At 32.0% G+C, this 27,889-nt stretch overlaps 1 protein-coding gene and 1 long non-coding RNA gene across 6 annotated transcripts in view; one reads left to right on the top strand and one right to left on the bottom strand.

Moving 5' to 3' along the window:
• Positions 1-3,201, top strand: part of LOC127705392 (uncharacterized) — a 44,650-nt gene extending 41,449 nt beyond the window's left edge. The window contains exon 2 of the long non-coding RNA XR_007983861.1: positions 3,127-3,201. This is a non-coding gene — a long non-coding RNA (uncharacterized LOC127705392). The remainder of the gene's footprint in view (positions 1-3,126) is intronic.
• On the bottom strand, positions 2,689-27,496 carry LOC127705388 (DNA damage-regulated autophagy modulator protein 2-like). 5 transcript variants are annotated; one of them, XM_052209698.1, is made up of 9 exons: positions 27,428-27,496; positions 13,176-13,301; positions 11,540-11,593; positions 10,793-10,860; positions 9,108-9,265; positions 8,407-8,587; positions 6,931-6,992; positions 5,371-5,532; positions 2,689-3,440 (listed from the first exon to the last, which is right to left on the bottom strand). In XM_052209698.1, the coding sequence occupies exons 2-9, from the start codon at positions 13,265-13,267 to the stop codon at positions 3,405-3,407; spliced, it is 813 nt and encodes a 270-aa protein (XP_052065658.1). In that variant the 5' UTR covers positions 13,268-13,301; positions 27,428-27,496; the 3' UTR covers positions 2,689-3,404. The 5 variants fall into 5 exon arrangements, with proteins under 5 accessions (XP_052065658.1, XP_052065656.1, XP_052065655.1 ...); XM_052209696.1 differs by lacking the exon at positions 27,428-27,496 and adding an exon at positions 21,796-21,896; XM_052209695.1 differs by lacking the exon at positions 27,428-27,496 and adding an exon at positions 20,077-20,203.
• Between the last annotated feature and the right edge of the window lie 393 nt (positions 27,497-27,889).

A 27,889-nucleotide genomic window follows, 5' to 3' on the forward strand; every position in this document is an offset into this window, starting at 1 on the left:
AAAAAAGCCTTGATGTACCAAATTTGTCCAAGAAAATATTATCTCCGGAACCGCAGTCTAATGTAATAACCACTGTTTATAAACATGCATTATTCATGAAACGTGTCCATGATATATATTTTTATATGGTTGACAGGGTCGATGTTTTTAGATCATTGAAAATATTTAAAAAAATGAAATTAGGGTGATTTGGTATTTGTACGAGCAACATAACGGGTGCCACATGCGAAGCAAGAACTACCTACCCTTTCGGAGCATCTCAGTTCCCCCGGTTTTGATGGTGTTTGTGTTGCGCAAACTTTATTTTTTCGCCATTGCGTTGTCACTTTTAGTTTTGAATGTCACCTTGCAATCTTCCCCTTTTTATATGAAGTCGCTTGTCAATTTTGAGGTCAATATTTACGTACTGAATATCAAAAATAGAATCACAGGCAAACAGCCTTAAACTGAAAAATATTAAGACATGCACAATGCAAACATTTTTATGTGTCTCATATTGTCCAGCAAATGAACTTTCAAATATATTTATTATCAAGATATCAAACATGATGATCTAAGTTCTAAAGATCCTTTGTTTGGATCATAGGGATTTACAAAAAACAAAAACATATGTGCATGCACTTTTTTTCATTATATTTAAAGAAACAATCTTTACTTTTACTCTCAATTTATCTTTATAGTTAAAATGAAGAAAATGTGTGTAAAGGTTAGATATGTGGTAATAATCTGGAAGTAAGTTTAGAGCTACTTTCTTAATGCTTGTAGTTTAAAGGGTTGGTTGGCGTGTTGCTTTGTTTGTATAAATGTTTGCTCAAGCATTGTAATTAAGATAGACATCTGCAATCAATAGATAGGCGAGGCTTCAGCTTGTATACATTATACTAGTAGTTAAATGTCATTGGATGTTAAGTATAATGCAAAGTACAATGTATACAAGCTGAAGCCCGACCTATGATTGCATATGTCAATCTTAATTACAATGCTTGAGCAAACATGTATACAAACAAAGCTAGCAAGCCAACCAAACCTTTGAACTACAAGCATTAGGAAACAAGCTCTAATAGAGTATTTTTTAGAGGTTCGTGTTGCGTAGTCTTTAGTTCTCTGTGCTGTGTTTTGTATGCTGCTGTTTGTCTTTTTGTCTATTTCTTGTTTTGTCATGGCGTCTTCACTTTATTTTCGATTTATGAGTTTGAATGCCCCTTTGGTATCTTTCACCTCTCTTTTAGACCCTGCAATATGACCTTAACTTAACCCTGCCACATTATGTATGTGCCTCTCCTAAGTCAGGAGCCTGTAATTCAGTAGTTGTCGTTGTTGCTGTATATCATATTTGTATTTCGTTCATTGTTTTTTACATACATCAGGCCGCTAGTTTTCTCGTATGAATTGTTTTACATTTGTCATTTAGGGCCTTTTAAAGCAAACTATGCGGCATGGGTTTTGCTCATTGTTGAAGGCCGTACGGTGACCTATAGTTGTCAACTTCTTTGTCATTTTGGTCTCTGGTGGAGAGTTGTCTCATTAACAATTATACCACATCTTTTTTATATTGTTTGTAAGACACTTAATATAAAATTCGGTTTCCATGTTGAGTGATGAAAGATCCAGTTATCTAAATAAGGTTAAAATTAGGAAATAATGAAAATAAAACAAATGTACAACTGTTCAAGATTTACTTTAATTTGAGTGTTTAAGGAGCAAACGTTTGTTTTAAGGGAATTTTCAAACTGAGTCAACATTTAAAGTAATTGTTGCCACGATCCATTACATAAAATCTAAAGATTGGGAAAAACTTAATTCGTCGTCCTGAACTTACATGAAATATTTCCAACTGGACATTAAGCAACCAAAAAATAATCAATCTTAATCCGTTGGAAACAGATGTGCTCTCAAATGATCAAAATATGCCACCGATCGTGTTCCTCACGTGAGAATATCACTGGACCAGTTCAGTAGGAACTGTTTACCCTTCCCGAGTATCTTATTGACTGATGGTTTTTTAATGCTTTGTTGAATGTTTAACTCAATGTCAAGTTTTCTATATGATGTTTTGTGAGTTAGTATTTGTCTTTTTTTATATCGCTTACTGGTACCATATGTCTGGAACTGAACTCATCATTGACATGTTATCGCAGTCTTACATCTTAACACATCATAAAAGTCGTCCAAATAAAATAAACAATAAACGTCTCTATTTAGGTCTTTTATCCCATTGTGACATTTTTGACTGAGTCTGGATTCGCAAGACATGTTCACATACATAGCAGGAGAGGCTTACCGATTGTATCATTCCCAATTATGATTTTTTGACGGAGTGTGAATTCTTATGGCAGACGATGCATGCACCACAGAAGGCGCTTTCCTTGTCGCACACCCAGTCTCGCTTCTTTTATAGTTTATTCAATTCCCCCTGATTTGGGTTGTTGCTTTGATTTGTGTTTTTTCAACCGATCTCGATATTTCGACTTTGTTAACTACTGTCGCCTTTATTTACCTTATCGGCGCACTTTTCTGGCTATAATTTGAGTTTATGTGATTGTCTAAGGTTTTTGTTTTCTTTGTTTGTAGTAACCTTCGATTCATCTTGATAAGAAATATTTCTTGAAAGGTTATGTACGAAGAAAAAAAGAAGGGTATCATACCATGTAGAGTTCTTAAATATGAATAACATGGATAACAAAAAAGTTGAATTTTTTTTTTTATTTTCATTATCTTTAATCTAAACATAACAAATGCAAGACTGGCAAAATCTTCTCTAACCAACAACATCCAAGAAGCAACATTTACACGTTTGTTATAAAACCTAGAACACTATGAAGATCGTTTCTCTAATTTATTAACGTGTCTTTCGACCGGAAACTACTTGCTATACCAAGTGGACAAATAACACCATGTGTTATCTCAACCGACAAAAGACACAATGTGATATCTCACAAATGACACAATGTGTGATCTGAGCCGACAAATGACACAATGTGTTATCTGAGCCGACAAATGACACAATGTGTTATCTAAGCAGACAAATGACACAATGTGTTATCTAAGCAGACAAAAGACACAATGTGTTATTTAAGTAGACAAATGACACAATGTGTTAACTAAGCAGACAAATATGAGTATTAGGTTGACATCACTTATTTAAAACAAATAGAACCAAAAATTTTGATTAATCCATGTGCATACACTAATGTGTGAAAATGATAATAAGAAAAATGTTAGTCTGATGCTGAATTATAAAACTGACAATTTTTAACATCAAACACAATAAGCGTATCAGCTAGCCATCTGTTCGCATTGTCGTACTAGCTGATATTCCAGATCCCGTAACCGATCCAGCGGCACGTTATAAACATGGCATATTCATTACATCAGGATTTCATATGATCACTATACTGTCGCACTTATACTTGCTGGGTCGCCATTTCTGTTCCACCATTCTACAACAAAGAGACATGTAACCATGAAAAAGGTTTATTGACATGAATTTAAAAATATAATTTTGTATTTGTATTTAGTGGTTATGGTGAGTAAATGCGTTTATTCCATATTAGAATTATTTTCGTAGATTTTTCTATATTATTTGGATTTTGAATTAAAAAAAACGTTAAAAAGAGAAAAAAAAATACGGAAATTGAAATTCAATATGTCACATGCTAAATGAAGAAAAATGCTAAACTTTATATGCACCACGCAATACGTCACGTACAAACCGAAGTGATATTCACCGCGAAACATCATTTAATTTAACATGTATCAGAATGGCAAAATGTACGATTTACAAATTGTTTTAGTATATAGTTTTTTCTCTGAATGTGGAATAAAACAATATTTTGTTTCTGTTAATCTGTGAATACATGAATACATTACAAAATCTGTTTAGGTTTAACATCATTCAGCTGTTGGTTTTCTTGTTTAGTTTGTCATTGCGGGGTCTTTTATATCTTACTTCACGGTATAGGAGTTGCTCATTGTGTGAGGAGTACAATGGCCTATAATAAACAAACATGTTTAACCAAGCCACATTCTTTATGTGCCTGTCCCAAGTCAGGAGGAGCCTGTAGTTCAGTGGTTGTCGTTGGTTGGTGTCTGTCATATTTGTTTTTCGTAAATGGTTTTGTTATAAATTATGTCGTTAGTTTTCTCGTTTGAATTGTTTCACTTTTTTCATGTCGGGGCTTTTTATAGCCGATTATACGGTGTGGATTTTACTCATTGTTGAAGGCCGTACAGTGGCCTATAATTGCTTACATCCACTTCATTTGAACTTTGGTGGATAGTTGTCTCATTGGCTATCATACCACATCTCCCTTTTTTATATAGAAGTTTCAAATCTCTGGTGAATATACGTCGATTTGAATAGACATGAAGTGTTCTTCTAGAATAAAACAGAGGCGGAAGATATCAAAAGGAGAACCAAAACTCATAACCTTCAGCATATAGTATAATAACCTTCAGCATATAGTATAATAACCTTCAGCATATAGTTTAATAACCTTCAGCATATAGTATAATAACCTTCAGCATATAGTATAAAAATATATAGATTCAATATCTATTTCTGCAAATTTGAGAAAATGTCAAATGGAACTAATTTTACGTCTAATTTGGCCCCATATCGTACTTTGTCCGTTGTGGAAAATTTGAAAGAAATGAAAAAGAATAATAAGTGAAGAATGTTCGGGGTATTTACTGATCAAATACAGCATTCCTATGTAATGTCTGATTATTCGCTGAATTCGTACACTATAAAATTGAGAATGGAAATGGGGAATGTGTCAAAGAGACAACAACCCGACCAAAGAGCAGAAAACAGCCCAAGGCCACCAATGGGTCTTCAACACAGCGAGAAAATCCCACACCCGGAGGCGGGCTTCAGCTGTTCCCTAAACAAAAATGTGTACTAGTTCAGTGAAAATGGACGTCACACTAAACTCCGAAACATATAAATGAACTAAAATTAAAAATATATACAAGACTAACAAAGGCCAGAGGCTCCCCACTTGGGACAGGCGCAAAAATGCGGCGGGGTTTATCATGTTTTGTGAGATCTCAACCCTCCCCTATACATCTAGCCAATGTAGAATAAACAAACACACAGCAATACGCACAGTAAAACTCAGTTTAAAAGAAGTCTGATTTGGTATGTTGCTACAAGCGTACGTAAAATAAAATCGAAATTATCTACATATCTTTTTCAGCAAATTTTAAAAAGCTATATAAACAATTCATTTTTTATTCTCCAAACTTCCATGTCTTTTCTTACCCGTTGTTGATCTGTTATGTTTGGTAATTTAAGATATTTTTTTCTTACTTGATGTTATTCTGTTCTATTTTGTGATTTTTAAAAGTAAGATTTTATTCTCTTACCTGGTTTGGATCTGTTCTGTTTGGTAATTTAAGTAATATTTTAGGAGATTCCATCTCTACATATCGAAAGTCCCAAGTATATGTTAAAGCAAAGGTTAAAATAGCGGAGGCCAGAAACCATTCTGATATAGTGGATAACAAGTAAACGCCTCTAAACATCGCCTGAAATAGACAACAAATCGTGAATAAAACATTCATTGCTACATCGCCTTAAATAGACAAGAAATCGCGAAAAACATTCATCGATACAGATCGCCTTAAATAGACCAGAAATTATAAAAATTATTTTCAAGATTAATTGAAACATCGCCTGAAATAGACAAGATCTCGTGAAAGGATTGCTACAACGCTTAAATAGACAAGCAAAAAATCATTCTAGACAAGATATCGTGAAAATATATTTTAGATAAATTCTCTACAATAGGCAAGATATCGTGAACAATATATTTCAGATAATTCGTCTGAAATAGGCAAGATATCCTCAAAACTCGAATTTATTCCTTGATGTATTATAGACTGAAAATAACTACTAGACAACTAGATAAATTTGATATGATTTGGTTTACCAACTTACATATAAATAATATCAAGAGAAAAAAAACAATGGGTAAATAGAAAAGCAGGAAATACAAATAACGGACAGTATAATATACATTAACGGACAGTATAATATACATTAACGGACAGTATAATATACATTAACGGACAGTATAATACACATTAACGGGCAGTATAATATACATTAACGGACAGTATAATATACATTAACGGACATATAACATACATTAACGGACAGTATAATATACATTCACGGACAGTATAATACACATTACCAAGTATTCAATTTATCGACTGAAATAGTCATACATCATGAATGATAAGGCACTAAGAGTAGATGTTTGATATTTGCAAAAGAAACAGCAACCCAACAACACATATAAATCAACAGACATATATGGACGTTTATTGTTAATGTGTTGGTCAACCGTCACTAGCTATAGACATTTGTTTATACAATATGTCAATTGCAAGCTCTAAATCGTTCCATATCAATAAAGTTTTATTGTGAATAAATTTAAGTGTGTCACAATAAATTCTTTTAAAAAAGGACAAAAATATAAAGAAGATAAAACTAAAGACAACCAGTGTCATGGTTCATGAATTGATACAGAGAATAAAATGTGAATAGGTTAAAACAGGTGTATGTGTGTTCAATCCCCTTTTAATGAAAATAAGTGGCATGGTTCATGACTTGGGACAGACAGTACAATTTAGATAGGTTAAACCAGGTTTATGAGTACTCAATCCCCCATTAATGTAAATTAGTGTCATGGTTCATGGCTTGGGACAGACCATAAAATATAGAAAATGTAGATGGGTTAAACTAGGTTTCTGACTTCTCAGTCCACCTTTAATGCAAATCAGTGGCATTGTTCATGACTTGGGACAGACAATAAAATATAGAAACGTTAAACTAGGTTTCTGAGCACATTTCCTTTTAATCTAAACCAGAGGAATAAAACAAAAAGCCACATAAAAGAATAATAATGTATAACTTACCCTTGCCTCGGAGAATCCATGTTCTTTTTCCTTCAGTTTGAACATAATTTTAGATATACCAACTAATAAGTGATGTAAGGAAAATTAAAATGCTGTAAAACATCCTTTTATAAATGTACACAAATGGTAGGAGAAAAACTGACAAAAGGTTTAAAATTGCCAAAAATATATCCCTTGTTACAAGAATTGATAAACTATCTCTGACTTTATAGTTCAATAAGTGTATCTCAAAAACATTTTAACATTTCAAAATATTACAAAAAAATCCATAGTTGAAATCATGTATCAAAAGAACGAAATATTCTTTTGTTAAAATAATGAAAATCAATAAATCGAAGCAATACTTAGCATAAGAATTCAATAAATGGGGAATGTGTCCATCGGACCCAGATGATGCCTCCGCTTGCATATAACGTTATAAAGGGACATAACTCAAGAACTGTAAAAGTGACGCTACCCAAATTTGTACTTGATCTGTGTTTTGTGGTAATAAGCATTGTGTATAAGTTTCATAACATTTGGTTGAGGCAAACTAAAGTTAGAAAACTTTGTACTTGATCTTAGTTTTGTGGAAATGAATATTGTGTATAGGTTTCATAATGTTTGGTTTGGGCAATTTTTCCATTTATAAAGGGGCATAACTCTAGAACGGTTGAAGTGACGCCACCAAAATTCAAACTTGATCTGTGTTTTGGGGTAATAAGCATTGTGTATAAGTTTCATAACATTTGGTTGAGGCAAACTTAAGTTAGAGAACGGAAACGAAAAATTTTGCAATTTTTCCATTTATAAAGTGGCATAACTCTAGAACAGTTAAAGTGACGCCACCAAAATTCAAACTTGATCTGTGTTTTGTGGTAATAAGCATTGTGTATAAGTTTCATAACATTTGGTTGAGGCAAACTTAAGTTAGAGAACGGAAACTAAAATTTTTGCAATTTTTCCATTTATAAAGGGGCATAACTCTAGAACATAATGTAGAGCTTTCTGTGCATCTGTCTGGAAAAAAAAGTTATGAACAAATTAATATGAAACATTGTAATTTGCTGTTATCTTGGTCATAAATGAATAATAAAATAGTGTTGTTTACCCCAAATATCAAATAATTTTCGTAAAATGAATTTATGATGACTTTTTTGTTGAGCAATAGATTAGATTAGAAAGTGACGCCACCAAAATTCAAACTTCATCTGTGTTTTGTGGTAATAAGCATTGTGTATAAGTTTCATAACAGTTGGTTGAGGCAAACTAAAGTTAGAGAACGGAAACCAATTTTGGGACGTACGTACGTAAGTACAGAAGGACAAGGGTAAAACTCAATGCCCCCTCCGCTACGGCGGGGGCATAAAAAGGGAATAATTTCTGAAGTGATAATTATTGTATATCTATATTTCAATGTGGTTTGATTTAGAACATACAGTCATCTATATATGGTATATACTATGTTTTAATTCGTGGACATCATGTAAAGGATACAAGTGACAAGTAACACTGTGAGAGCTATACTGTTGATTAGTTGTGCAATGGCTATATATCTGTTGCCAATGTTATTACTTTTAAGTTTCCATGACAACCGAGTCTGTACAAAACAATAAACAGTTCCCAATCCAAACGCCAGTCCTGCTCCAACGTAATGTAGAGCTTTCTGCGCATCTGTCTGAAAAAGATATGAAACATTGTAATTTATAGTTATCTGGGTCATAAATGGATAATAAAAAAGAGCTTTTTTCCCTAAATATTATATATTTTTCGTAAAATGAATTCATGATGACAATTGTTGCGTAATAGATTAGATGGTGTTTTTACTATTTCCAAAACTGATAATGCAGATAATTAAACTTCTATAATAACATTTTGAAACACAAGATTATTTGTTGAGTAAAAACGCAACGTACATAATTATTCTATGCAAAAACACACATTTTTTTTGAATTGAAGATAGCAACTTTTCTGTCAAAACAATTATATAGCCAATTTTCTGTCAAAACAATTATATAATGTACTAATTTATACTGAAATTTAAAATCTTATCATAGCTTAAAACTATATTGTAGTAACATTTTGACATTGCATGTAGAATTCAGATATCTTTTTGACGTGATTCTATTAAAATAAAATGTTGAACACTATATAGTTACAGTTACAGCTATTCAAACTTAAAACAGTTTGTCAGTTACCTGAAAGTTGGCTACCATACTAATACCAAGTGCTGATACAATTCCGATGATTGCACCAGCTATATTAAATTTCTGCCACCATACAACATCATCTGCAAATTTTTTCTGTCTAAAAACTTCCTTCAAGTACCAGTATCTTACAACAACGTTCATACCCACTTTATGAAATAAAAATAACGATATAAGAATAAAACCACTGATATCTGGAGTCGCTAGTCATAGATACTTGATTTTTTTTCTTTTTTATATAATGAGTTTCTTTTTATTTGCACATGAACATAATAGTATGTTATATACATTTTATGCATAATATGATACATGTATATAGGTAGAAGATATACAACATATTAAATAGACACAGCTAAAATAGTTTGATACATTGCAGAATATGATTGCAAGACAAAGGCTGCTTGGACAGAGAATACATATTCTTAATTTTTTATAATATATGGTGTCTGTTGTTTATTTTTGTTTTTATGACAATAAAGGAGTCCAGGGGTTCCAGCAGTTCTCTACCCTACTGAGTCTTTTTTTTTTTAAATATATTTTTTTTCAATTAATAAGGATTGAAATTTTGTACGCCAGACTCGCGTTTCGTCTACAAGACTCGTCAGTGACGCTCGAATCAAACAAGTTAAAAAGACCAAATAAAGTACGAAGTTGAAAAGCACCGAGGACCCAAAGTTCCTAAATATTTGCAAAATACAGCTAAGGTAATCTATTCCTATGGTAGAAAATCCTTAAATCAATGTTCTAGAGCTTAGGAATTTTCTTGATACAGGTTTTCTACTTATAGGAAAGCTACAAGAACTGAAACTAAGAGTTCTAAAAGTTAACAAGACGAACACGTACACCATAATAAAACTTGACGTTAGACATAGATGACCAACAATATGTTCTGTTCACACTAGCTATGACTCTGTCCTCATCAATGAACATTGTTCTTCTTCGGATTGTCTGTCGAGTTTGAGAACCAAGTACTGCCCATTTTAATCTAATTCTATTTAGAGACTTCAAAAAAACTGTTATGAGTGGAATTTGTTTAATCGTTTGAGTAGCAGTACTTAACTAAGAAACGAACTGCCACTTCCAGAAGTAGTGGGCACATTTTGAACCAGATTTTTAAAATTAATTGCCGTCTTGTTTTTTCTTGTTCAACATAGTGGTTATCCTATTGATGATTGCATGCTGGCGATTTTACTTTTACGATAAATGGTCAAGATAGACAAAGTCATAGGTTTGAGCATACGTAAAATTAAACTAATTTAAGCCAAAAATTGTTTTGTGCTTGTCTTTATTTAAACGTCATTTTCGACGGAATATTCGGTTGTTGGTGATTGTTTGTTGTAGTCACGTCATTTCTCTAAAAGTTCATGTTATCCTTTTTCTATGCGACTATCATACAAGTGAGAGGTTTAGCTAGCTATAAAACCAGGTTTAATCCATAATTTTCTACATAAGGAAATACCTGTACCAAGTCAGGAATATGACAGTTGTTTTCCAATCCTTTGATGTGTTTGATATTTTGATTTTGCCATTTGATAAAGGACTTTCCGTTTTGAATTTTCCTTGGAGTTCGGTATTTTTGCTATTTTACTTTTTATGTACCATTTAGCAGATCGAACATGGCTAATATTTCGTCTTTGACATATGTCCATCGACTGGATTATATGAATAAAACTTACGCATAACAGCACCGATGTTAATTAGCTGTCCAAATACACATCTTTCGGGAGAATCTCTCGCCGTGTGGCTACAAGTATCAAAAATAGGGTTAAACTATACAACTTCCAAATATTATGTAGACATGTGTCCTTCGTATTTTAAAAACAAGCCTTTCCCATCTTAACATAAACATAAAACAGTAAGCTTATGATTTATTGTTTTATCGTTTTGCGAGTAAAAATCTGATATTTACACAATAAACTTAACACGTGAAAAAACCAACGTGTCAAGCACTGACATAATCTTGACATGAGGAATATTTTATCGTTAAAACGTTGTGGTTTGTATCAACCAAACGTTTAACTTTGAAGTGTTATCTTTGTAAGAGAATTTGTTATGCATATACTATCAACACGAATAATGCTTATGAAAAGAATAATTGATAATGATTTATTTTATTTGTTACACGGTGCTTTTTTTCTTTGCATGAATTCGAATTTCTGTTAGCACATAAAAATGAAACCATTCATAACACAGCACTGTGAATTAGTATGATAATCAAAATGGGGAAAAAGCTTGCACGTGCATTATTTAGATAGACATGTTAATAAACCCAACACAAACATAAATCAGAAAAAAATAACAAATGTATATATATATATTATAGAGATTATCCTACTTCACTGGCCTTTTGTGATTTTTAATTCGTAAAACCGAACATACTTTAATTACAAACAAATATTATTTAGCAACATATATTTATTTACCTTATGTAGGGAAAATCAGGTTCTACATGACCATAACTAACTGCAATAGCGTACCTACAAAAATTATATACATCAGTTTGATTGTTTGTTGGTGTTTAGCGCCACATTCAAGACTCTAAGCTATATAATGGCGTACTGTTTTTTGTTGGAAGTATCTGAAGAGAAGCACCGACCTTTTACAAAGTAAAAATCTGGCAATTCTTGCCAATTAAGTTCGGAATTGAACACACATCGCAACGAGAAGGGTTTGAACTCTCAAAATCACTGTGGACGAATGTCTTAGACCCCTTGGCCATCAAGGCTTCTATTTGCATCAGTAAAGTGCGTTTGTTTTTATTACAAATTATTCAGAATACTGCTTGCTATCATGTACACAGTCATGCATTTCTAAAATAATTCTGTTTTTTTTTAAGTTCTATTAAAGAAGCTTTAACAGTCTACTTCGATTATTAATTAAAAATAACATAATTATCTAAGAAACACACAAGAGAAGGCATTATATGTTTTTTTGATAAGTCAAATCCTTTGACTTAGTCTATGTATCATAGCGTAGCAGATTGGTGAATATGACTTCCTTTCTTACCTTAGGAAAATCATGATCAACATTTCAACCCTTAAACTCAACCGAATCTGAAAGTTTGAAATGAAATTTGAGTTTTTCAAACCTTTCATTTCAAAAATAACACGCACATTGAAAACTAAAATCAAATAATTCGCTGCCTCGTGACATGTATCGCTGTGTTCTGTTGCTTTAGTGGTATTTATTATCGAAGAAATGAGCATTGGATTGAGGATACGACAAATTGATATATTCGAGATCATCCGTGATACAGTTTTGCCATAACAGTCACCTAAATGGTGAAGGCGTCAATACAACTTTCAAAGAAATTACTTCAGCTGTCAGGGATTCATATTGAATCACAAACATGTATTGCGTGTATGAAATGCAGGCACTTCTAATAACTACGTACAGCAACCTAGCATTACCATCACCTCAAAAACTAAATGGAATAAAAAGCAACGCATAATGTCGACTGTCCATTGTAACCATGATGCCTAACATTTAGAAATAAAAAAAGAGGTATGGACATTTTCCTGTTCTAATTGTAACGGCACTAATTGTAAACGCCACTTAAAAAATCTTTGAATCTTTACTTAAACCAACATACAGTGTATCATAGACTGAAGTTCAAACAACATTAATTCATATTCCAGAATATTCAATCATTTTTAAAAGTACTTACAGATCATGATTTAAAATTTACAACACTGGGATAAAATATTTATTTCAAAAAATGTATAGGAAATTCATTACAAATCAAAACAAAAAATATATCGATATTAAAGCTATAGTTATACAAATTGATCCATTTTCGTTCAAATTGTCAATGCCAAATTTTACAAAAAATATGTACACATTGCAGTAGCCAGTTTATCAGAATTCGCTACGACAAATATGTCTGAAGAGCTCAATTCGGATATTTGTAAAACTTCTGTAAAATCTGTTTTCGTAAATTAGATAATAAAAAACATTTATGGGAACATGGCCATACCTCCATTGCACATGTAGATTTCTAACAGAACACAAAGCATTACATTTGGCAAATTGGATAATTGTGTATAAGTTTGAACATACGTGATGAAAAAAGAGACAATAATCCATATAGCTGTTATCAATGGTAACACGAAAAGTCTTTTCCGCAGACAAACAAGGCAAGCAAAACTCATAACTCCAGGTAGATCTTTCTCGGACTCTGGTCCTCTGTCAATATAAAATATAAAAACTTATAACAAAAAATTATAAAGCTCCCTGAAGCTTCCATATGACAATTCAAACAAAGATGAATACCCCCAAAAAAATGAATTTAGAGAGTAAAGTTTGTTTTCCTTTTAGAAAAAAAAGTTTTTTTTTCGAGACAAACAATTTAATTCAACTAATATGAATATATATGGAAAAGTTTTTTTGTCTGTGCAAATCTTCTGTAAACCATTCAACACAGAAGACATTCATCCGCGCACACCAAAAACCACACAAACGACGTATGAAAACAATAACTACAATGTTCCTAATATCTATCATTTTAAATTATACTTTATCCAATACATTAATAATTTAAAACGTTAAATATTCTAAATAATTAAACACTGTAAGCATTTTAAAATAATCAAATACAGATATATAATATTATCATACTGTAATTTGAGTCAAATATCCATTGTTAGGTAATGTTCACTGAGATCGATACAATTTGTTCATTTGTGGTCCGAAAAATCAATTGAAAGTCACGGTACTCTATATTTAATATATGAATCCAGTGTCGTATCCTGAAATCTATATGATTGAGGAAACATTCTTTGTTCACAAGAAAGATGGAATACTACTAAAAAGTAGGAATCTTCACCAAAGTGTCTTGAATTTAATTCTCGTTTCCATTTAATGAATTTAGGAACTGAGTGTAGAATTATTCAGAAGATGAGGTTATTAGTAACTTTGAGCATAAAATTGACATAAAAAGAAAAAGTGAAAAGTGTCTTCTATCGGACTGCCACATCAATAGCATAGGTTTTTCAATATTGTTATTATTAACAATAATCAAGACTTTAAGTTAGAAATACGTGTGTTATTGTTATTACTTGAACATTTACTTAGCCTTCTTTTACATAATGTTTCGGTCTTAAGTGGTAGGGTTTTGCTCGTAAAGAATACTAAATTTTGGATATGGCAATGTAATAAAACAAACATTTAAAAGCTCCTGTACCTTTGTTTTATTTTTCGATTTAAATAAAAGACCAAATAAGAACTACTTTAATCTTTTTCTGATAATCATCAACACACATTTGCCCGTGGCAAGTGAGACGGACCGTCCGAACAGATAAACGTCAATTACTATGTGTTAATAAGGACATATGTTTTACATAAAAAAAAAGACAAGAATTCCCTGCAGGCGGTTATAGGTCAATGTGTTATCCCTCAATATTATATATACAGGGTTTAATTAAAATATTGAGAGAGAGAGTTTATATGTCAAACTCTGTCGACAAAGGTACACGATAAGATTTGAAAATGATAGCAATACTTGCTGCACTTCTTCCAATGAGAAGACATTGAGAATATTTCCAGATCTCTGTGTATGTAGTGAGACAATTATCAATTATATTTTGCACTCACTATTAGGATTATCTATCTAATAAATTTCAGGAAAAACATTAATCGTTGCCAGTTTGTATCTGGCTGTTTTTACAAAATCTTGTGAAAAAAAGACTCGTAAGTCAAGAAAATTTTAGTATAACTTAATTACAATCAATTTTAATTGTAAGATTCATTTCGTGGCGTGTTCATTGTTATTTGAAGGTCATCCAGTATAAACTTTAAAGGTCCGCTATAGAAGGAAAGACGTCAGCCAGTATAAACTTTAAAGGTCCGCTATAGAAGGAAAAGCGTCAGCGTCGATTCCATCCAATATAAACTTTAAATGTCCGCTATAGAAGGAAAGACGTCGGCGTCGATTCGTGTAATTTATAGGAGAATTTCTAAGAAATCACGATACACTACACTATATATGTATTGAAAAAAGATAATTGTAACACTACTAATTACTTATGAATATTTAAATGTGATTAAAAAATCAAAGATACTTACGAATCTTCTAGTCTTGAAAACAACATTTCCATTATTTACAAATTTATCACACACGACATTTTTTAATAAAATGATATTGTACATAAATGTATTGATTACAAATATAAATGTAACCGGATAGGCAATACATAGAAAATGTACCTACTTTAAAGATAAACCGTCACTCTACTTCCGACAAAAGTACTAATATATTGTTATAGTCAACAAACAAATTATATATGGTTTAAATTCATTTACAATAAGTTGTCAAAAATGACTGAGAAATGTATAACTTCCATGTCAAAGTTATTACCTTACAGGCACATTGTTTTTCCTTCTATAACGAAACAAATACACATTGTAGCATATTTTTGTGTTTTGATTTAAAGTTTTAGATTTCTTTAACGTGCAAAGTTGCAATAATTCTTCAAACATATAAACATGATAAATGCAAATCAGTGAATAAATCTTCAAAACTATAAGATTGTAATTTTCAAAAATATAAGTTTGTTGACGATTAAAAAAATTGCTTTCATTCAGATACGTTTATATTGTAATTTCTTATAATTTCAAATCTTAACCTCTAAAGAATCACATAAAATCATTAAAAATAAACGCACCTCTTTTCAATGTAAATTCCCTGCAAGAATAAATGCCAACCTAGATACCGTGCTTTTCTTGTCCAACAAAAACTGCACTTCCAATCAATAGACTAGCGCATAAAATTGAACACCTTTTTATCACCACGTAGACACAACAGACCCTCAGGTATCAACTTTATCAATAACAAATGATTGGGAATAATTAGTCTGTCAATTTTGTCACGACGGCGTCTCAGAAAACTACATATCTGTCAAAAACCTATTCAACTGTTGCTGACCAGGGGTGTTGGCTGGCATCTATTCTAGGACAATACACATGTCTTGGTTCTTGTACAAATGTACTAGCCATGCTAACTGTAGATTTAAGTTCAGGATTTTGCACCCGGGCAATCATAGATAATTACCTGCAGGATTCTGCATAATAATAACATTAACGGTGCTAGTTTTATTAAACCAAATACGCATTTTGACAATTAATGTATCTTCAAAAAACGCAAAAATATTTAAGAATCCCAAGCCTTATATAAATATGGAAGAGCTGATAAACCAAAATGGTCTAATACTACAGCCAATCCCGGACAAGGAATCACAGCTATACATGAGGGAGATACATTCCATAATTCCTATAACTATATTATAACCTGAATGTTCCTTCCGATCAAATCGACAATATGAACCTTAAGTTACTCTTATATGTGTACCTTGTTTGACAATCATATTCGCATATTGCTAATAACAGTTGAAAAGTTCAAACCATTTTTTTTATTATTTGCCTGAATATTTTACTTTAGCTCATCCGATTCGGTAGTCAACAATGTTAGTAGTGTTGTAGTCTCATGATTGGAATATGTTGTCGCAGCAATGTCAAGTTAAAAAAGACGGAAGATTCCAAAGTGAAAATAAAATTCATAAGTCGAAGATTTACCGATAAATTCATGGCAAAAAAACGAAAAACGACTTAAAGACAAATACCAGTTTACAAAACACAGCCATAAATAACTAAAGACTGAGCAACACAAACCGCCCTAAAGTAAAGGATAATTCTGATCGCTCATCGACATCCCAAACATATATATTTAATAAGTTTGAACAAAGTCTGTGGACCAGTGGTGATCATTCTCTTGTTATTTTCTCTGTTTTTTGTTTTATCTAATTTGCTTAAGATAAAAATAGACTTTAATTGTTTTTTTGGTTTTTTTTTTTTGCCTTCATATCAAACTTTTAAATATAAAAAAAAAACTAAATGTTTATTGTTTATTTTTGAATAGCGTGCAATGATTTGTAGGTGTGTATCTATCACTTTATCTCTTTTTGGTCTTTGAAGATTTTTTATGTGCATACGATATTTCGCAAAGTCGATTAGATTGCATATTCCATTGTAGTTTTACATTTATTTACATAGAAGTGTTATTATTTATCAGCAACAAGGTCCGGTTTTGGCACTTAACACGAAAAAGACAGGATAGAACAGCGATTCATATTGTCATACAAAAGCAGTTATATTGTATAAATTTGATGACAGAAAAATAGAAATACATGAAAAATTAATGTTTCAGTCCGAAACCATACTTATAAAGTATATTCTAAAAGTGCAACAATTCCTGTTTTATCCAAACAATTTGCCCGTTTTAAAACAAGAACAAAGATAAATTAATTATCTATTACTTCTATGTGAATTAGATACAGTCGTCCTATATCTTCGTACCTAACGCCACTCAGATTTTTCATGGAAGTAAAATAATACTTCCATGATATATCGATTGCATACGGTGAGGAAATTTTATTTAATTTACATTGGCTTATCGTGTGTTTTATCGTTTTAACGAGGTAGACGTAACATCAAATTTAGCCGACTTTCTGAAAATATTCATCACAATTATTAATTCTATATCAGATGGCATTCAAGGACGTATTAGAAAAAAAAGTTACAAAACTTTGCCTTGTGGAAAAAGGGTGGTGGTGAAATGAACGAGTCGCTGGGTTTACATTGGTGTTTCTAACCTTACCCGATCCGAGAAAAATCACTTGTTGAAAGAAAGGGAACACAAAATACATGCGCCATTTCACACACTAATTACTTTACAAACAGTCTGAATTGTAGGTGTTAAAATTTGATTGATTCTTGACTGGACGAGTTTAAAAATAAAGTACTTAGTAATCATTCATCAATGTATAAAAAGTGCAATCGTTCAGAAAAAAAATGCGTTTGTATTTTCATAAATATTCTTTGATTGATGGTAATTAGATTATGTATAGACTTGTCTTTACTATTTACATTCATGAATTAACCATCAAAGTGTAGATATTGTTTTACACTGCTTTGAATATGATGTATAATAATAATTAGCCTACGTGTTTGATAGCTCGTCGTGTTCTTTGGAGTATCAATCTGTCACCAAACCTTACAGACTATCACTGTAGAGGTTAAATAAAAACAGGAAAACCGTTAAAACCTCATCAAAAACCAACATTTTATCATTTGATTGTTTTATCAAAGAAAGTGTGAAAAAATGGAAGGTTGTCACGAAAAACAATCATTACCGGAAAATGATATGAGGTCCGATTTAATATATGGAATTATAAAAGCAGTTGAAGGGTATACATCAATGAGATAAGAAAACAAAAACACAACACACCAAAAGAGACAGTTGTCTATACAAGTTCAAAGCCCTCAGTCATTCCGAATCGGGAATACATTTTACAGACTGCCAAAATCTGCTACCAACATAATTTCTTTAATAAAAAAATAATTAAAGTCATATGAAACGGGTTTCTTGTAATTATAATGTAATCGAAATTATTGAACCAATGCATGCATATATACTGAATTTAATCCTGTATGCACGGTTTTTATCATTTATTACGAATCTATAAGGTATTACAGACAAATAATATTTCATTCTGTGATTGTTGATCGCAGGCTAATTAACTTTCGAATTTGGTGCCGATGTTTACCGGATCGTAACATTGATAAACATCAACACAGAGCATGTCAAGCACGTGAAAAAAAAGCAAATTAATAAAGCCATGATTTTTTTAATACATTTTCCATGCGTTCCCGTTTGCTAATTTAACTTTATCCTAACAGTTGTTACAGGATTTGGTGTGTTTAATTTGTTCTTTAGGAATCAGTTACTACTAATTACCTTCCAGTGCACGTTTGTTTACATTCTTTCGTCACGGTTTTCTCCCTCAAACTTGCGCTGTGCGGTGGCCGAAGTTCTAAAGAGAGGTCTTGTAGTTAAGGTCACTACATATGGGAAAATATCGGCGAAGTAGAGTACGGGAGTACAATAATTCACTGAGTAGCAGTACATTTATGAAGATTTTGATAATATAAAGGATGTTCATTTACAAGAAAGTTCTTGTAATCTTGTTTTATAGTAAAACTTAGATAGTTACAGAAAGGAATGCAATCATCATAATACACGTTGCTTCGAAAAGCAATTTTTTCTCACAAGAAATTTAATATCATAAAAAATGAAATAAAGGAGGAATCAGGTATCATTAATGATGGCAACCTATAACAGCTTCAGAACCCCAACCTTTATAGATGCGTAGGAATCACTGAAAGCTTCAGTGAACAAAATGTGGATATGAGAAAACAAAAGAAACCCAGCCAATTAGATGCGAAGGAATCTCTGGAAGCTTCAACGAACAAGAATCAGAGATAAGAAAACAAAAGAACCCCAACCTTTTAGATGCGAAGGAATCTCTTTAAGCTTCAGCGAACAAGAATCGGGGATGAGAAAACAAAAGAACGCCAACCATTATAGACCATATGTTTGTCTATGGATTTTTATATTGCTATCTTCCCAAAAATAGAAAACTATTTATAGATTTTATTACGAGTAGATGTACTTGCTGCAGCAAGGACTAGAATATGGACAAATCCTAACATCTTTTTTTTAAATAAATAAATAGTCTAAGTTTCCAGACTAAGAGTGCATTATATAGCACATTAATATATATATTACACATTAAAATATATAATCTTATCTTTTAAAACCATTAAATAGTAACCGTATTGCTTAAGTAATAAAAATGTCAAAGTTAACTTTTACTTTTACGATTCAAAATCCATCTAATGTATTATGTACAGTAAAGATATAACCATCAATTGAAGTAGAAAGCGGTATTTATAAAAGGGTAAAAATAAATGTACAAACTACATAAAATTTAGCCAAAAAACTACACAAAAACATGGTATATCTCTAATGAATTTCTTTTGCAAGATTAAGTATATAGCATGCTTCCTCATTAACTGATAACCTTGAAAAATGGAAAAATTAAAGTGAACTTCAAAATAACATTACCTGTTGTCAATGTCTGTTGTTAAGTGTACATTGTTGTTTGAAGTCTTCATATTTTTATAATTTGTTTCAAATCCACAAAAATGTTGTATTTGGGTGACACAAAAAACTAATTCCGTGGTAGCCACCTATAATCTGTAAATCTGTTTTTTACAACTCGATGAATATTACTATAGGTATGTCATGACTAGTTCAAAATATTTATTGAATGAAATGAAAATATTACGCTAATACATGATCGATTATATTACACAGTCAACAAAGAACTAGATCTAATAATATTATTTTAAAATTTAAATTCTTATTTTTGAATAAACGTTGTTAGACTTCAACAAAAATGCTTTACACCTGAAATTTAGTCTACGTATTTAGCGCTAGAATCTCTTATTTATATTACCTATTGATATAAGCCACAAATAGAAATCATAATGTTTAAGTAAAATTCGAAAATCATGGTTAAATAACATAAGGAGAAAATTAATGAACCATGGTTTGATTATATAAAGGGTATACGTGCCTTTAAGTAACTCATTCAATTGTACCAAAACAAATACGAAATCGTCTGAAAAACAGGAATCTATAAAGCTCCGAAGACATTCAATATGACGAAAGATCATTGGTGGTTAAGAGCAAAACTTGTTTAGATCGTGGGATAAAGCACTACTCATATATTACAGAATTACAGTGTTTATTAAGATAACAAGGAATACAACAGAAACAATATAAGTGGCTGAAAATCCTCTATGGAAGACTTGGGTATAACTGCTAACTGCTATTTATCCTTCAATCGACCTTTCTACTATACTAATACAGGTGTACAGATCACTCGAAGCGATATACGTATACTAGACGTATATAGTCTCCTGGTATCCTGCTTCTGTTGCGAGCGACCGATTATGTCAAATTACTGTTTACGTCACAGTTCAATTTGGGGTCATCATTGCGGTCCGCGTTTAAGTCATGTCGATTTCTTTCAAAAACAAATTCAACGATTGGGATGGAAGAAAAAATGTTCAAAATTAATTGCAGGATAAAGACAATAACTGTTTAGTGTCTTTAAATATCAGCTGTATTTGTACTCGGCTCGAAACAGGAGTAATAGCTCGCTGAAGCTCGCATTGCACCTGTTTTTTTAGCCTCGTACAAATACAGCTGATATTTAAAGACACTAAACAGTTATTGTCTATATACTTTCATATAGTAAACCAGATATGTTCCTATATGTATATAAAGAGAGAGAGAATCATCTATGGCAAAAATAGTGACAACTGCTTACTGTAATTGACATTGATAAAGTAAACAAAGTCCATTTATATATGTGTATTTAGGAAACTTATTGCTTCACCCGTCTTTAACTTATTTCAAGTGTTCAAATAAGGAAGTAATACTAGTATACGAGTGTTGATAAACGATTAAGCCATAGGTCAAATTCCTAAGTCAATGGGTAAATACACAAATTAGTTTAAATATGTATAGTAATTGCTTTACACTATAATTATTGTATCGTAATTTATCTTGAGTTATTGGCGTGAAGTAGTTTCTCGGTCGGGAGTATCTGTATGATAAACAAAAGCGAACACTAAATATGAAAATTATAAAACGACATACTTTTTGACATTACGACTTTTTATAAAAGTTTTTTATATACGATTACCATGATTACAGTACATGTACTTAGTGTACATAATAATTAGCTATATGTTGAACAGTGTTACATTGTACCTGAGAGCAATTTCTTCTTCGAAGTAAACATCTGCCATGTTTCTATTCTTTCTGTTACCCGATTACAATATTACAATCATATTTGGAAAATCACTTAGATAAAAATAGATACTTAAATTTTCATTTAATCACGCACAGGTTATTTCATTACATTTGAAATGCATGGAAACTCAATTAAAATAAACATATCTTCCTGGGATCTCTATAAGACAGATATGAGGGTAATTTTAGTCTCATCACTGACATATTGTTTCATAATTCATAATGCACCTGACTTCCATATTATATTTAAATTTGGCACACGATTTTATCTACATTATATCTTATGAACTTGTGTATCTATTGACATAAAATAAAGTTTAAATTTAAACTTGGCAAGTCATGCTCGTCAACTTATTAAATATAAACAAGTACGTTTAGATATAACTATAAATAACTATGACTCGAATTACTGAGGAAAATTTTCATGAATTTCTAAAAGAATATGTGAGTGTATGAAAACCAAACTCGACTTCCTGAATGTCACTGATAATAACTGAAGGTATAATTATCCAGCATACTCATCAATACCTCTTCATATCAGGTTATACAAATATAGTAATAATACAGTGTTTTCTTTTAATCTTAGAGTGGATATGTATAATGAATGATATAATGTATGAAACATATCTGATGTCTATTGTAAAATTTTGGTAACAATTCTGTAGCATAGGGAAAATATTTTCTTGTATTAAGAAATTATTAAGAAACTAAGATTCCAACTCTCCCTCATGCAAAGTTGACCTTGGTCGAACTTGGCCCAGTAATTTTCAATTCCTTTTTGTTCATATATAGGTTTAACGTTTCTGCGTATTTATGCATCCCTGGTATTCATAGGTTTAGAATGTGAGCATTCCTGGTGAAGGTAAATCCACAAAAGCCTTTCGGGGACGCACGAAATTTGTTTCACAGGAATGTTCATTAAATATATAAAAATAGCTGGTAAGTAAATGCAGCGAAATAAAATTATCCACAAACCTAGTATCTTTTCATATATTTCCTTCTTCATATCAAAAGAGTACGTGTGCATGTAAGCTTAATTCACTATAACCTAGTTGGCTATTATTTTTAGGTCCCTTTTGGTTATTTCGCTTTTCACGTGTTTCAGTACTTATACATCCTTGGCTTGCCCTAAGATGGACACTAGAGGAGAAAAGAAAAAAGGACGCCAATAAACAACTTAGCGAAGACCAGTTAAAGCTGGAATGAAAGAACAGTGAATCAGCTGGGGTGAAATAGAAAAATCAACACAAAACAGAGATGAGTGGAAAGATCAGGGCTGGTATGCATAAAACCACTTAAGTTAAGATATCCAATCGTAGTACTAATTTATCGTAGGACATGTAGAAAAATCCGTTCGTTCGGAACAAATCTTAACTTAAGTAGTTTTATGCATATTAGCCCTAGTCCTTTTCCTGTGTCAACCGGGCATAACAAGGACTGAGTAGGTAGGTATGTAAAATAATAAAGTATTTCTTTTTCCGTGTATCAGATTAACATAATATGACACATTGTTACGGTAGTTCAGTACAGTTTGTAGGGCTAACAAAAGCATAGTGGCCTATACCTTTTAATATATTTGGAGAACCTTTTTAAAATAAAATACTTGACACCCGTCTTTGTTAATTCTTAGATAAATATCATATCATTAATGATAGCCAAATTGGGTTTACCAAAACAGCATACACGACCTTCTGCCAATATGTTCATTCTTAAGACCATTATTGATAAGTATTGTTACGTAACACAAACGAAGGTAGAGTGTTTGCCTACTTTGTTGATTTTCCAGAAGTAAAATATAGATATAGCTTCTCTGCACTAGTCACGAGGATGGTATGGTGGTTACCTAGACTAACCAATAGTAATAATGTTCCCGTTTGTATGTATTTTATCATGGACAAGCACAATTCTTCCCATATACAAGTATTTTATTTCTATTTGGTACTATGTACACTTGTGCATGTCATTCAGCATCGTCCCTTTATGCCTCCTGCAGTCCTTACAATATGTTTAAACCCCCTCTGCATCAGGCATGATGATGACATGTTATTTTCGTGCATCTGCTCATAATAGAAACCAAATTGTCTATCTACATACATGTATATACCATGTGCATCTGTCTCCCACCTTGCCGTCCTTTGGTGGCTTTTTCAGTTAAGTTACATATCCACTAAATTGCCAATTTGATAAAAGCACTTTTGCATTTTGGGGTGTGCCTGAGAAAGAGGTATTAGACTTGCAAACTAGTAATATATATATATATATATATATATATACAAGTCTAAATTGAAAACAACGCTCAAACCTATGATTGCGTTGGATAAAAACCGCAATTTTTATACGTGTGCATGCAAAACAAATTTCTTATTAGAGGGGTCTAAATACAGCACAAACAACATTTTTCAAAAGACCAAAAAAGTGAAAAAGTATACTTTAACAAAACGCATTTGACTAACAGGTCGAACAACAAATGTTCTTAAACAGTGAAGGTTTAAGAACATTTGTTGTTCGACCTGTTAGTCAAATGCGTTTTGTTAAAGTATACTTTTTCACTTTTTTGGTCTTTTGAAAAATGTTGTTTGTGCTGTATATATATTTATATATATATATATACAAGTCTAAATTGAAAACATATATATATATATATACACGTCTTAACATGTGACAACTTTATGACAGACACTCTCCATCGGATAACACGTGGTTATACAGGGCTAACACCACAATATATATATATATATAAATTCGTCTCAAATTTAGCCCAACAATGTTAGATCTTCAAATTTGCGTTAGCAAATTTTTGTTCTTCCCTCAGCGGGATTCGAACCAATGCTTTTGTGACATCGTGGCAACACCGCCTGCACCGTGTCAAGCACCCTAGACCACTCGACCACCTAAGCTACATAAAAATATAGCTTTCGATGGTCGATGTTATGCCTTTCCTTGTCGGCTTTATCTAGGGTTGTAACACTGTACTTGATGTACAGTGTCAAGTAGATGGTGTACATTTCAGATCAGCTATTTTGTCTGTCGTAAAGGATGATAATGTTAATTACCATGCCGCCATATCAAATTTTAATTTTATTATACACGTCTAAACATGTGACAACTTTATGACAGACATTCTCCATCGGATAACACGTGGTTATACAGGGCTAACACCATAATATGTAAATATAATTCGTCTCAAATTGAGCCGAAAAATGTTATATCTTCAAATTCACGTTAGCAAATTTTTGTTCTTCCCTCAGCGGAATTCGAACCATTGCTTCTGTGACATCTTGGCAACACCGCCTGCACCGTGTCCAGCGCCATAGACCACTCGACCACCTAGGCTACATAAAAATATAGCTTTCGATGGTCGATGTTATGCCTTTCCTCGTCGGCTTTATCTAGGGTTGTACACAGTACATGATGTATAGTAGCAAGTAGATGGTGCACCTTTTCAGATCAGCTATTTTTGTCAGATATATATATATATATATATATACATTTATGTATATGTGTGTGTGAAGTTCGAATTTGACATACGCGGTCATCTCAGTACATGAATCTTTGACAAAAGCTACGATTTTAATTTTGAAATTATAAATTTCCCCCACCTTAGCAGCAACATACCAACTTGACCTGCATTTAGGATATACATTTCCCAACTCTTTCGGTATTTTAGAGCTTGCAGCCTCTACTCAGACTTTATAAAACGTCACCAGTGTCTGAGCAGAAAGTTGATGAACCAGTGTTATGTCAAAGAACGTATCGTCCAAACTGGTTTTTTTTTTTCTTTGTACGCATACTTGATTATTGTCTTGTTGTTGTTTAAATAATGTTCTATAGTGTAATATGCTCTTCGTTAGTCAGTTTAATGAAAATAAATCCTATTTTTCTTCTATATTAAACTGGCACGCTATTAACTTCGAATGACCAGTTATAGATGAATCTTCCATTTTTTTTGTTTATAATCCCATACAACCGTTTACATGTTTTATCCTCACCTCAATTGACACTGTAAAATTTATTCCACCAACTAAGCATATACAAGCATATAGTTTTTTTTTTTAATTTACATTCGATTGCTCCCGAGAAAACAAATCTTTATATCTATTATCGGATATATGTGATTTTTCTGTAAATTATTAAATAGAAATAACTTTTGAAGTCATGAAAACTTATTACTATGTTTATTTTATTGTAACATTGATACAAATGAAGAAATAAATCATTTGACGTGGTTCAGTTGTTAGCTTGCTGATGATAATGTTGATGGATTGATGTTTTATCTCCAGTGGCCAATATAACATGAATATGAGGACGAGAATATGTTAATGAGAACCCTGTTTGTACAAGACAGACAACGTCCTAATTTACAAAGAAAAAGGTACAAAAGACATGTCACCCTACCCAGAAACACTTTTTCTTACTTCTAGCCAACCAGTCTACACGACACGTGAATAGCGAAAGAAACAACAAATACCAATGTGCAAGTCTGAGAAACATACACAAATGAAATTAGATAAAACACCCATGTTGAAACTCTCCCGCCACAAAAAAAAATCAAACAAACAAACAAAAACAAAAGTCAAAAACCAAAAAATAAAACGAAAAGAAACCTACTTGACAATTAACTTTCTTGTCGTATTAAAAGAGTGAACTAATTAAAGAATTGTTGTCTAGTGGAGTCTCTCTATATAGAAATAAGAAGATGTGGTATGCGTGCCAATGAGACAACTCTCCATCCAAGTCACAATGTGTAAAAAGTAAACAATTATAGGTCAAAGTACGGCCTTCAACACGAAGCCTTGGCTCACACCGAACAGCAAGCTATAAAGGGCCCAAAAATGAATGGTGTAAAACAATTCTATTAGGAAAACCAACGGTCTAGTCTATATAAAAAACGAGAAACGAAAAACACTTAAGAACCACATCAACAAACGACAACCACTGAAACAAATGCAGCGGGTTTAAACGTTTTAACAGGCGCCAACCTTCACCCTAACCTGAAATAGTAGTGTAACATTACAACATAGAAAGACACACTATAAAATATCAATTGAACTGGCTTAACTCAATCAAAAAGACATATTAACAAAAAAAGTAAACATACACCGAACGAATAAATTTGATCTATGACACAATGTCAAAAAGACAATTATAACCTTGGACAAAATGGCGTTAAATGAAATAACGTACACAGGTAAATTTAAATATAATAATTTTGTTGTTAGGAGTACGGAGATATATTTTACAAAATAAATAAATTTGTTGATCATAGTACGAGAACAGCAGTGAAAATTTATCGTCAAAGTTGTCAAAATAGTGAGACGAGATATAACACAAAATAAGTAAACATTGAATAACAAAAACGCATTACAAATTGTGTAACAGGTCAAATTAACACGAAAGTACGATTTGAGAGTTAAAAGTAAAAAACAATTAATAATAAAAAATCATGCATCAGAGACTAAAATCAATAATTATAAAGTAAGTAAAAATCATACACCGGAAACCCGGGGCTTATTTCAATTCCTACCGCCTCAGTTAGGTTTCGTTGACCTGTACCAAATGATATTATCATATACAAATTCACTTTACTTACTTTGAATCAGGTGATACTAGTATGTCGTTTCAATATTCAAGTATGCAACATGTGTATTCTTTTGAATAATTTATATAAACAGAACAGGGATGTACTTTATATAGATGCACGCGACAGACCTGTCACATCTATTTTTGCACTAAGTGTTTTTTCCATCTTATGAACATGATGATTAGATAATTTCCGAATTAATAGTACACAATGAAAGGATGTATATGTACGTTTTAATTTAAGGCTTTAAGTAAGTTATTTCCATATAAAGCAAAGTAAACTGTTTAAAAATTCCCCTAATAACTACATGTTACTGTAATGAATAAATTAAAGGCAAGAAACATCCATGCTTCAATATTCCGTATTAGAGTATGAAAATATTCACACTGACGATAAGCAATCAGATAAAATGCTCCGCGGGGCGCAGCTTTATACGACCGCAGAGGTTGAACCCTGAACAGTTAGGGCAAG

The sequence above is a fragment of the Mytilus californianus genome, unplaced genomic scaffold, assembly GCF_021869535.1.
Source record: "Mytilus californianus isolate M0D057914Y unplaced genomic scaffold, xbMytCali1.0.p SCAF_6, whole genome shotgun sequence".
Taxonomy (NCBI): domain Eukaryota; kingdom Metazoa; phylum Mollusca; class Bivalvia; order Mytilida; family Mytilidae; genus Mytilus; species Mytilus californianus.

Coding starts and splice junctions, on each gene's coding strand:
- LOC127705388 (XM_052209695.1), bottom strand. CDS start 20,126: ATGAAGACTTCAAACAACAATGTACACTTAACAACAGACATTGACAAC. Junction 11,594..13,175: donor ATTGTCTCTTTTTTCATCAC/GTATGTTCAAAC, acceptor TAATTTTTGTAG/GTACGCTATTGCAGTTAGTT. Junction 5,533..6,930: donor ATGGATTCTCCGAGGCAAGG/GTAAGTTATACA, acceptor TGTCTATTTCAG/GCGATGTTTAGAGGCGTTTA.